Source organism: Oncorhynchus masou, chromosome 12 (assembly GCF_036934945.1).
Source record: "Oncorhynchus masou masou isolate Uvic2021 chromosome 12, UVic_Omas_1.1, whole genome shotgun sequence".
Classification (NCBI taxonomy): Eukaryota; Metazoa; Chordata; class Actinopteri; order Salmoniformes; family Salmonidae; genus Oncorhynchus; species Oncorhynchus masou.
The window spans coordinates 28,498,186-28,511,348 of NC_088223.1; the positions used below are offsets into that span (position 1 = coordinate 28,498,186).

At 41.3% G+C, this 13,163-nt stretch overlaps 1 protein-coding gene across 3 annotated transcripts in view; it reads left to right on the forward strand.

Moving 5' to 3' along the window:
• Positions 1-13,163, forward strand: part of LOC135549808 (receptor-type tyrosine-protein phosphatase U-like) — a 291,896-nt gene that overhangs the window by 265,935 nt on the left and 12,798 nt on the right. For all 3 annotated transcript variants that reach the window (XM_064980123.1, XM_064980124.1, XM_064980125.1), the window contains 4 exons: positions 859-956; positions 1,266-1,382; positions 1,644-1,798; positions 2,065-2,200. In XM_064980123.1, the coding sequence (XP_064836195.1) occupies positions 859-956; positions 1,266-1,382; positions 1,644-1,798; positions 2,065-2,200 (506 nt within the window). The remainder of the gene's footprint in view (positions 1-858; positions 957-1,265; positions 1,383-1,643; positions 1,799-2,064; positions 2,201-13,163) is intronic.

The following is a 13,163-nucleotide window of genomic DNA, read 5'->3' on the forward strand; positions in this document are numbered from 1 at the left end:
GGAAACAAAGCGAATGAGAGAGGGGGGTGGAACAACGAGGGAAACAAAGCGAATGCAAAATAGCTATGATAACTGAACATGATTTATCAAGAATGACCTTCTCCTTGACAACGGTCTTATCTATGCTAACTACAGCACCATAGTAGGCCCCTGGAAACAGATTGAATGAATGCATTGTGCGTGCAGAGATTAAAGGTTGGAATGAATGAGTGTTTTCATCGTCAAAAGCCATGATACACCCTAACATTAGCTCTCAACACAAATAATATGTCATTTATGAACATAAAATTATCAGATACCCATCCATACAGTATATCATACCTCTGGTGGCTATGTTTATCATTAAAGCCATGGTATTTGTTCACCCTTACATTATCTATGGTATGACATAGCGGCATGTGATATCATCAAGCTCACCGTATAATGCAATCAATTGGAACTGCCAATGGGTGCCGAGGAGCTGAGATTTGTGTCGCTCCTCGCCGGAGAAAGAAGACAGTGATGGCGCTTGTTGTTTGCACAACAGCTGTGGATTTGTGAGCGTATTGAAATTACATTCTACCAGCAGACGCTAGGAGAGCAGAGAGAGGAAAGAGGAGAGGAGAGCCATGGTTCATAAAATGACACACTGTTACTTTCGTCTCTGGCATGGTTTCTACCAGCCCGACCCTGATGGTTATCCCTGCTATTTCTACTGATTTATGATCCCATTTCCCCTCCCTCTATCCCTTCCTTTTATGCTCCTACTCCACCTCTTTCTGTCTTTCCTCCTGTCTTCCATCGCCTCCCCTTTCTCTCCTTGTCCTCTCCTTGTCCTCCTCCTACTCCCTCTCCACCTCCTCCTCTCTTCCCCCTCAGGTCCCAAGCAGGAGATGATCTACGACTTCTGGAGGATGGTGTGGCAGGAGAACTGCTTCAGTATTGTCATGATCACTAAACTGGTCGAAGTGGGCAGGGTAGGATTATCTTTCTGTGCCTTTGCGGGCTCACTCTTTGCATAGGAAAATATAAGAACTACCAGCGGAATGATCTAGCTTTGTATAATAAGTCTACAACCCAGTGGGCAAAACTGGTTGAAATGACAGCCAGATTACAACCATTAAGTCTTCCACCTTTTCTAGATGTAAACAAGAAATATAGATGATTGTCATGGGCTACTGTATTGTATTGATTGTTCTCTTGAACATTGGTTTAGAGATAAGCCAGCTAAATCTGTAACTGGCTGTACACCCTGATTAAAGTCAAAATGTTGTGTGTGTGTTCAGATGAAGTGCTGTAAGTACTGGCCCGAGGACAGTGAACTCTATGGAGACATCAAGATCACACTGCTGAAAACGGAAACACTGGCCGAGTACACCGTCCGCACCTTTGCTATGGAGCGGGTGAGCGAATAGTCGATGTCCTTCTATCTAACAAATAACAAATTGTTTGGATATGTATTGGCCCCTGGTATCACATCCAATTTTTTGTTTAATCTTTGTTCACACAGCCTTTATAGAGGCATTGATATCTTAACAAATAATTAATCATTTTAATATGCATGTTTGAATAGAGATGTCTAAATAAATGTCCTACTGTGCCAACTGTAGGTGTCTGTTTGCTGATACTGATTTTCATTGGACCTTCTGTATTTGCCTCTCCAGAGGGGCTACCCAGCCAAACATGAGGTGTGTCAGTTCCACTTCACCTCCTGGCCAGAGCATGGTGTTCCCTACCATGCCACAGGCCTGCTGGCCTTCCTACGACGGGTCAAGGCTTCCACACCCCCCGACGCTGGGCCCGTGGTTGTCCACTGCAGGTAACAAACCATCTTACATCACATCCTGTCTCTGAGTGATGCAGTGTGGCTCTTTATTTTATACTTATCGTTTTTGGTGTAGCTTAGCCTATAGATGGTCTCTCGCTCCTGAGCTTATACCCTCACCTCTTTGACCTTGTTTACCTCTAATCCCTGACATCTCTGTGTGTTAGTACGTGAGCATGCAGCACAGTCTGCAGCACGTCATGTTGGATATGACCTCTAACCTCCAACTCCTAACCCCTGACCTCTCTCCTCCGTGTCAGTATGGGAGCAGGCAGAACAGGCTGCTACATCGTACTGGACGTCATGCTGGATATGGCAGAGTGTGAGGGAGTGGTGGACATCTACAACTGTGTCAAGACCCTCTGTTCCAGACGCATCAACATGATACAGACAGAGGTAAGAATATACTCTGTATATCAGGGATGCCCAAACCTTCTTCTGCAGGCTTTCCCTCCAACCCTAATCTAACACACGTATTATCTGATGACCATGATCCGTTTCAGGTATGTTAGCACAGGGTTGGAGCATAACCATGCATAAACAATATCACCCAAGGTGGTGGGTTGACCTCCCCCGCAGTATATGGTATACTATATAGAGGACACGCACTTACATTTGATAACATTGATGTTGAATGTCTTTTCATAGAAATGTCCTCCTGTTAATTTTTTTGTGGTAAAAAAGTGGTAATTGAATGCATCTATCGGCCGCCCAATTCTGACGTTGGTAATTTAATTTATATCCTTGCATCAACCTTGGATTAATAATTTATCTTCAAAAATGTATTTCACCTTTATTTAACCAGGTTGGCTAGTTGAGAACAAGTTCTCATTTACAACTGCGACCTGGCCAAGATAAAGCAAAGCAGTGCAACACAAACACCAACACAGAGTTACACATGGAATAAACAAACATATAGTCAATAACACAATAGAGAAAAAAGTCTATATACAGTGTGTGCAAATAAGGTAAGATAAGGGAGGTAAGGCCATAAATAGGCCATAGTGGCGAAATAATTACAATTGAGCAATTAAACACTGGAGTGATGGATGTGCACAAGATGAATGTGCAGTAGAGATACTGGGGTGCAAAGGAGCAAAAACATAAATAACAGTATGGGGATGAGGGAGTTGGATGGACTATGTACAGGTGCAGTGATCTGTGAGCTGCTCTGACAGCTGGTGCTTAAAGTTAGTGAGGGAGATATGGGTCTCCAGCTTCAGTGATTTTTGCAGTTCTTTCCAGTCATTGGCAGCAGAGAACTGGAAGGAAAGGAGGCCAAAGAAGGAATTGGCTTTGGGGGTGACCAGTGAAATATACCTGCTGGAGCGCGTGCTATTAGTGGGTGCTGCTATGTTGACCAGTGAGCTGAGATAAGGCGGGGCTTTACCTAGCAAAGACTTATAGGTGACCTGGAGCCAGTGGGTTTGGTGATGAATATGAAGCGAGGGCCAGCCAACAGGAGCATACAGTTTGCATTGGTGGGTAGTATATGGGGCTTTGATGACAAAACGGATGGCACTGTGATTGACTGCATCCAATTTGCTGAGTAGAGTGTTGGAGGCTATTTTGTAAATGACATCGCCGAAGTCAAGGATCGGCAGGATAGTTCGTTTTACGAGGATATGTGTTGATGGAATTTATAGGTTTAAATGAATGACTAGAATATCCCACTCTGAAGCCATATAATTGTATGAAATTGATTAAGAATCAGTCAAATTATAATAAATGATGTGTGTAGTTTTAGTCATGAAGTGTGTAGTTTTAGTCATGATGTGTGTAGTTTTAGTCAGAATTAGGGTAAAACAATATAACTGTAACAATGTCTATCATAGTATCTTAAGACTGTCTGAGCAAGATTCGGTGCCGACCTTGGCTGGGGGCCACTGAGAGTACTTCCCAGGGTCTCCCTATCTTCAGGGAGGACGGGGAGAGATTCTCACGGACTCCCCTAATCTTTGTCGGCTGGGTAGCAGGACAGTGTGTGCGTAGGATACCTAATGTTTGTGTGTGAAAGTATGTGCGTGTGTGCGTAGGATACCTAAAGTTTGTGTGTGAAAGTATATGCGTAAGAAGCCAGTATAAAATGAATGGTTTTGTACAACAGACCAGCGCCCTCGTGAATAAACCTTATTGACTATTTTAGCTGGGCCTCCGTCTGTTTAATTTCAATCAGTATCTTACAAATCCTGATTAGTTTATGATTGGTTTATGAACATCGAGAACATAATTCTCATGACAATATGCTTGGCTGCATGAGTGAAGGATGCTTCGTTGCGAAATAGGAAGCCGATTCTAGATTTAATTTTGGATTGGAGATGCTTAATGTGAGTCTGGAAGGACATCGTACCAGCTCCTTCCTGGCCTCAACAGAAAAACAAACCTTAGGCTGGTAATAAAATCCTGTTTTCAGCTTCAGCTTCCTTATCAAGTTCTGTACATGCACAGTGAAGTTCAGTTTATCATCAACCCACACACCCAAATATTTGTACACTTTAACATGCTCTATAGTATGTCCAGCCAATGTATTAATGACATGATTTGTAACATGCCTGGCATTTGAAAATACCATGCATTTTGTTTTACCCAAATTTAGAATCATGGTTTGCTAACTATCTGTCTGATAGAACTCAGTGCACTCAATTTGATGGGCTTATGTATGTTAAATTGTCTGTCTTGAATGGTGTGCCCCAAGGCTCTGTACTTGGTCCTCTATTATTCACTATTTATATAAATGATTTAGACAAAAATGTCCAAAATGCACAACTTCATTTTTATGCTGATGATACTGTTATTTACTGTTGTGCCTCGTCTCTTACAAAAGCTTTCCAGAACATGCAAACTGCTTTTTATACTGTTCAACATACCTTGTGTCAATTGAAGCTTATCCTCAATACTGACAAAACTAAAACTAATGGTGTTTTCTAATGCAAGAAATAGACCTCTGAACCTTCCACCTATTACTACCTGTCAGGGCAAGGAGATTGAGGTTGTAACCTCATATACATATCTTGGAATTTTAATTGATGACGGCCTCTCTTTTAAATTGTATATTCAACAACTTACAAAAAAATTGAAGCTGAAATTGGAATTTTATTTTAGGAATAAGGCATGTTTTTCTTTTGAAGCCAGAAGGAGGCTAGTATCAGCTACATTTATGCCTTTACTAGACTATGGGGATATTTTACATATGAATGCTTCCACTCAGTGTTTGAGATCAATTGACACTCTTTACCATGGCACTTTGAGATCTATTTTAAACTGCAAAACCCTTACTCACCACTGCACTTAGTATACCAGGGTTGGCTGGCCTTCTCTAGTCACTCGTAGGCTCAGTCACTGGTATACTTTTACAAAGCCATTTTGGGTTTACTACCTTTTTATTTGTGCATTTTTATTGTTCAGGAATGTGGTAGGTACTCTCTTCGTTTGCCATCTTGGCCAGGGCGCTCTTGAAAAATAGATTTTAATCTCAATGAGCCCTTCCTGGTTAAATAAAGGTTAGATTTGTAAAAAAAAAAAAAAAAAAAAAAAATCAGCTTTAAATCATACCAAAGGCTAGCTTTTTCAAACAGAAATTTGCATCCTGCAGCACAAACTCCAAAAAGTTCTGGGACACTGTAAAGTCCATGGAGAATAAGAGCACCTTCTCCCAGATGCCCACTGCACTGAGGCTAAAAAACACTGTCACCACCGATAAATCCACAATAATTGAGAATTTCAATAAGCATTTTTCTACAGCTGGCCATGCTTTCCACCTGGCCACTGGTCAACAGACCCAAGCCTCGCCCATTTCTCCTTCATCCAAATCCAAATAGCTGATGTCCTGAAAGAGCTGCAAAATCTGGACCCCTACAACTCAGCAGGGCTAGACAACCTGGACCCTCTCTTTCTAGAATTATCAGCTGAAATTGTTGCAACCCTTATTAGTAGCCTGTTCAACCGATCTTTCGTATCGTGTGAGATCCCCAAAGATTGGAAAGCTGCCACGGTCATCCCCCTCTTCAAAGTGGGAGACACTCTAGACCCAAACTGCTACAGACCTATATCTATCCTACCCTGCTTTTCTAAGGTCTTCGAAAGCCAAGTTAACAAACAGATCACAGACCATTTCATATCCCACCTTACCATCTCCGCTATGCAATCTGGTTTCCAAGCTGGTCAAGGGTGCAACTCAGCCATGCTTAAGGTCCTAAACGATATCATAACCGCCTCGCTTGGTTCACCAACTACTTCTCAGACAGAGTTCAGTGTGTCAAATCGGAGAGCCTGTTGTCCGGACCTCTGGCAGTCTTTATGGGGGTGCCACAGGGTTAAATTCTCAGGCCGACTCTTTTCTCTGTATACATCAATGATGTCTCACTTGCTGCTGGTGATTCTCTGATCCACCTCTACGCAGACGACACCATTCTGTATACTTCTGGCCCCTCTTTGGACACTGTGTTAACTAACCTCCAGACGAGCTTCAATGCCATACAACTCTCTGCACAATTGGTGGCTGACTAAATACTATTTGCCCCACTGTACACTGATTTATACGGCCATATTGGGTAAAATGCCATTTTATCTCTGTTCCTTTTTAGTCAGGTCAGTAAATAAATATTAATTATGGTCCCATTCTGATTTGCTTCTAATAGTACCAAAAATTAGAACAGGTCATGGTAGAAATAGTTTTAGTTGCTTAGCACCGTGGTACTGGAATTCTCTCCTGAACATTTTAAAATGTGATGATATAGTTTCGTTGGTGGAGTTTAAACACTTGATTGATGTATATATCATAGAAGAGTTTAATTGTTTTCAGGCCAGCTGTTTTTAGACAAGATGTTTGTGTTTTTAATGTAAAATGTTTGTTGTATTGTATGTGTGTTTATAGTTTTTTTTAATGTTGTGTTAGTGTCTGTAAGTTGTTTTGTCTGAAACGTTGTTCCCCCTGCTGCTATTGGACCATGTCTCTCTTGGAAAAGAGATGTTATCTCAATGAGATAAAACCTGTATAAATAAATGTAAAATAAAAAAATCCCAACTTCCCTGAAAAGTTGCATATCGCGGGGGCTTTTTGCTGCTGATACCGTACGCCACAGGATGGTTTTTTGCTGATCAAGGTCAGTCAGGTCTGGAGAGAACCACGGGCTGTATCTGTTCCTGGTAAAAAAAAAATTGAATGGGGCATGTTTATTTAAGATTGTGAGGAAAGCACTTTTGAAGAATAACCAGGCATCTTTTACTGACAGCATGAGGTATAATAATGAGGATAAAATGTGTTTTCTTTTGGGTGATTACAACATAAACGTATTTAAAAGTGGGAACCACTAACTGAAATGACTTTTTGAATAGTTTATACGGCAGCTATCTGTAATCCCTCGTCTATAAGCCCACCAGAGTGACCAGTTCATCTGACACTCTTATTGATAATATTTTTACAAATTCTTTGAATAATGTGGCTAATACAGGTAGGTATACTTTATAATTACATTTCTGACCATTTTCCAATTTTCCACTACTCTTTGGGAGCTGGAAATGAACAGATGGGTATGATTAGCAGCATTAAGGGTAGAATATTTAACAATAGTAATTGTGAGCACTTTAAGATGTTGTTTGATGATATTTCATGTCGATGTGGAGTCTGCTTACCAGACTTTTCTCACATCTTTCAATCTGTATTTCACCACTGCTTTCCCTTAGTTAAATCATGTAAGAGAGCAGAGGGGCTCTGGAATCTCTGGTTTCCAACCGGTCTCAAAAAAATAACTAGTTGTATAAATAGTGTCTCACAATGCCCTTTCTCCTGAATTCTGCACATTAGAAAAAGTACAAGAGAACATTTACTCACCTAATATTTTTTTTCTATCAACTTCCAAGAATCCTTAAATAATATAAAGTCAACTTGGAAAATCATCTATCAACTGTTGAATAGGAAAAAGGCATCTACAACTATTCCGTCTCAATGTATTGTTGGAAATAAGACCTATAGTGATCACTGATGTTATTTCATGTGAATTGAATCACTTTTTGTGAATGTGAGTTCCTCTGTCAAAGAAAATAGAGAAAACTGAACGAAATCCCTTGGATTATATTAAGAGACATTTCCCTTCTCCGCTTCAGTTTGAGCTTTCTGATGTGATGGAGCTAATTGGTAACTTATAGATATCAGCAGTAGGTCAGTGTCTTCCTCGATTACAGAGCCTCCAACATACATTGCCTTGCGAAAGTATTCGGCCCCCTTGAACTTTGCGACCTTTTGCCACATTTCAGGCTTCAAACATAAAGATATAAAACTGTATTTTTTTGTGAAGAATCAACAACAAGTGGGACACAATTATGAAGTGGAACGACATTTATTGGATATTTCAAACTTTTTAACAAATCAAAAACTGAAAATTTGGGCGGCACAGGTACAGGATGGCAACAACAACTGCCTGAGTTACACCAGGAACGCACAATCCCTCCATCAGTGCTAAGACTGTCCGCAATAGGCTGAGAGAAGCTAGACTGAGGGCTTGTAGGCCTGTTGTAAGGCAGTTCCTTACTAGACATCACCGGCAACAATGTTGCCTATGGGCACAAACCAACCGACGCTGGACCAGACAGGACTAGCAAAAAGGGCTCTTCTGACGAGTCACGGTTCGGTCTCACCAGGGGTGATGGTTGGATTTGCGTTTATCGTTGAAGGAATGAGCGTTACACCGAGGCCTGTACTCTGGAGCAGGATCGATTTGGAGGTGGAGGGTCCGTCATGGTCTAGGGCGGTGTGTCACACCATCATCTGACTGAGCTTGTAGTCATTACAGGCAATCTCAACGCTGTGTGTTACAGGGAGCACATCCGCCTCCCTCATGTGTTACCCTTCCTGCAGGCTCATCCTGACATGACCCTCCAGCATGACAATGCCACCAGCCATACTGCTCGTTCTGTGCGTGATTTCCTGCAAGACAGGAATGTCAGTGTTTTGCCATGGCCAGCGAAGAGCCCGGATCTCAATCCCATTGAGCACGTCTGGGACCTGTTGGATCGGAGGGTTAGGGTTAGGGCCAATCCCCCCCAGAAATGTCGGGGAGCTTGCAGGTGCCTTGGTGGAAGAGTGGGGTAACATCTCACAGCAATAACTGCCAAATCTGGTGCAGTCCATGAGGAGGAGATGCACTGCAGTACTTAATGCAGCTGGTGGCCACACCAGATACTGACTGTTACTTTTGATTTTTATCCCCCCTTTGTTCTGGATCACATTATTCAATTTCTGTTAGTGACATGTCTGTGGAACCTGTTCAGTTTATGTCTCAGTTGTTGAATCTTATGTTCATACAAATATTTACACATGTTCAGTTTGCTGAAAATAAACGCAGTTGACAGTGAGAGGATGTTTCTTTGTTTAATTGGTTATATAGTTATGATTATGGCAGAGAACAATGTCTTTATGCAGACAGCTGTGCATCTACCAGGGCCAAGATATCCTGTGGTGTGTCACAGGATTTGATAATTGGACCTTTGTTATTCCTAATCTATAACAATGGCCTTGCTGCTGTGTCTTCTACCTTCCCCTTCTCTTTGCTGATGATACCAACTTGATTTTATCACCCCAGAATTTTGACTCACTAATTAATGAAGCCAACTCAGGCATGGCCAAATTTTCTGAATGGCACCAGATTAACAAATGATCAAAATCCAACTTTATTGTATTCACTAGTAATAACTAGTAATAAGAAATATTGTTTAAAAAAACCAGAATCTCAGTTGGTGGGAATGAAATTGAACAAGTCACATCCACTAGATTCCTCAGAGTTCGAATTGATGAAAAGTTATCCTGGAAAGATCATATTAAACTTGCCTGTAGCAAAGTGATGACATCTGTTGGTATCATCAGAAAAATGTGTGGTTTGGTTCATCAGGCTTGCTTCCGAAATCAAATCAAACTTTGTCATGCGCACCGAATACAGCAAGTGTAGACTTTACCGTGAAATGCTTACTTACAGGCCCTTAACCAACAGTGAAGTTCAAGCAGAAGAAAATATTTACCAAGTAGACTAAAATAAAAAGTAACACAATAAGAATAACAATAATGAGGGTATATACAGTGGCACCGGTACCGAGTTATAGTGCGGGGGTACAGGCTAGTTGAGGTAATCTGTACATGGAGGTCGGGGCGAAGTGACTATGCATAGGTAACAAACAAACAGACAGAACAGCAGTTTCCAAAAGGGAAGGGGTGGCAATGTAAATTGTCCGGTGGAGATTTTATGAATTGTTCAGCAGTCATGGCGTGGGGGTAGAAGCTATTGAGGAGCCTTTTTACCACTTGCCGTGCGGTATCAGAGAAAACAGTCTATAAATTGGGTGAGCTTGGCCCCAGTGATGTACTGGGCCGTTCGCACTACCCTCTGTAGTGCCTTATGGTCAAATGCCGAGCAGTTGCCATACAAGGAGGTGATGCAACCGGTCAGGATACTCTCGATGGTGCAGCTGTAGAATCTTTTGAGGATCTAGGGACCCATGCCAAATCTTTTCAGTCTCCTGAGGGGCAAAATTTGTTGTCGTTTCCTCTTCTGTCTTGGTATGTTTGGACCATGATAGTTCGTTGGTGATGTGGACACCAAGGAACTTGAAGCTCTCGACCCGCTCCACTACAGCCTTGTCGATGTCAATGGGGGCCTGTAGTCCACGATAAGCTCCTTAGTCTTGCTCACATTGGGGGAGAGGTTGTTGTCCTGGCAACACACTGCCAGTTCTCTGACCTCCTCCCTATAGGCCGTCTCATCGTTGTCGGTGATCAGGCCTACCACTGTTGTTTCATCAGCAAACTTAATGATGGTGTTGGAGTTGTGTTTGACCACGCACTTGTGGGTGAACAGGGTATACAGGAGTATGGGTTTCCCTTTGTAGTCCGTAATAGTTTTCAAGCCCTGCCACATCCGACGAGTGTCAGAGCCGGTGTAGTAGGATTCAATCTTAATCCTGTGTTGACACTTTGCTTTTTTGATGGTTCATCCATCTGAGGGCATAGCAGGATTGTATGATTTCTTATAAACTTCCGGATTAGTCTTCCGTACCATGAAAGCGGCATCTTGAGCTTTAAGCTCGATGCGGATGTTGCCTGTAATCCATGGCTTCTGGTTGGGATATGTACGTACAGTCACTGTGGGGTCGACGTCATTGATGCACTTATTGATGAAGCCAATGACTGAGGGGTTGTATTCCTCAATGCCATTGGATGAATCCCGGAACACATTCCAGTCTATGCCCGCAATACAGTCCTGTAGTGTAGCATCCTCGTCATCTGACCACTTCCATATTGAGCGAGTCAATGGTTTTTTTTAGTTTTTGCTTGTATGCAGGAATCAGGAGGATATAAGTATGGTCAGATTTGCCAAATGGAGGGTGGGGGAGATCTTTGTATGCATCTCTCTGTGTGGTCTGGATTTTTCCCCCCCGGGTTGCACATGTGACATGCTGGTAAGAATTTGGTAAAACTGATTTAAGTTTGCCTGCATTAATGTCCCTGGCCACTATGTACGCCGCTTCTGGGTGAGCATCTTCTTCTTTGCTTATGGCCTTATAGAGTTAGGTTGTGTTTCGGAGGACGCATGACTCTCGACCTTCGTCTCTCCCGAGCCCGTATGGGAGTTGTAGCGATGAGACAAGATAGTAACTACTAAAAAAACAATTGGATACTATGGAATTCCAGCGAAAAAAGGGGGTAAAAAAATCAAATGAAATAAGTTACACAAAATGCAAAAAAATAACAAAATAGCACAATTGGTTGGGAGAATGTAAAACACCAGCCATGTTCTTCTGCACCATCTTTGCATTATACTATAGTTCTATACTATAGTTCTATACTATAGTTCATATGCTATAATATACCAAACTCTATACTATTGTATAATTTACCCATATATAATTTACTCTAATATTGTCTCAGCCAGTGCATATGCCTCCTACCTACAGAAATGACTCATCGTACAAAATAAATTTGCAAATTTGCAAGACCTCTTCACCTCTTCTATTTACCTGGCTCCATCCAGGCTGTGATTGGGAGTCCCATAGGGCATTGCACAATTGGCCCAGCGTCGTACGGGTTTGGCCTGGGTAAGCCGTCGTAATAAGAGTTTGTTCTTAACTGACTTGCCTTGTTAAATACATGTCAAATTAAAATACATTAAAATAAAATCTACATTTGTTTAAGAAACTCAATATCTTGTCTATTTGTGACATTAATGTACGCCAATTATGCACTTTTATCTATAAATGCTCATACCTCCCAGAAAGTTGACCTGAACCCCCACTGCCGCACCTCACATAGTCAATTCTCTATCAGATAGAGAGGTACCGTACGCTGGAGTTCTTATCTTGACATTGCCAAAACATCATCATCCATCAATAACTTCAAGCGAAGACTGGGAGTCAGTCTGATGAACCAAACTACTCAGTAATCTCCTCCATAGCCAAACTCTCACACACTCCCATGCACATGCACACATGCAGACACACATTTAAACACATGTATTTTTTGTGATTATTGATCAATTTATTTCTGTTCTAACAAACATATTTATTTTTTTACTAATATATTGTATTTCGTTTTTTTGTGGTGTGGTTTTCATATAAGCCCTTGGGCTTCCAACCATACCTGCACACTATGTTATTTTTAATTGTTTTTATCTGTATTGTCTTTCAGTTGTTTTCTTTGTTGCAAATAAATTATAAAATAAAAACGTAATGTTGTTATATCAACTAGGAATTCATCAAGAATTCACTGAAATATCGGGGATCAACCGAGGTAGATGATGATGTAGACTCCCTTTCCATGCCTGCTGAATGTGTCTGTACTGTTGTTTTGTCTTCAAATCTTACTGATGTTGCCGTTTTCAAACCTCACTTTGAAACCTGTTTACCAGCCTAATACGGCCATAATTAGATTCAATCGAGAAAGACTCTTTTTGATGTGATGATCAAATAAAATATGCATCCTCATTAATGCTTTTTCAATTCAGGTCACTGATATTCTTTGTACTCCAAGATGTCAAAACAAATGTACCAGCTAATTGCATTGAATATACTAATATTTAGGCTATATAGCATGGGTTGGGCGTTTGGGATTTTGGCTCTTTTGATGTATGTTCTAACACCCTCGCCTTTTCCATTTTTTAGATTGTTAACGATTAGCAAAACAACGTTTGTGTGTGGGCATAGCGATGTGATGAATGTTGACATTTCTAACAATTAGCGACATTAACAACAGTAATCAAAGCCCAATGTTACACCCCCCCCCCCCAAACCGCTAGCAATTATGGTTCTATTATCAAAACAAGATAAGAGGCGTTTCTTGTTAGTTTCTCAATCTCACTGTCTTGTCTCTACCTTCCTC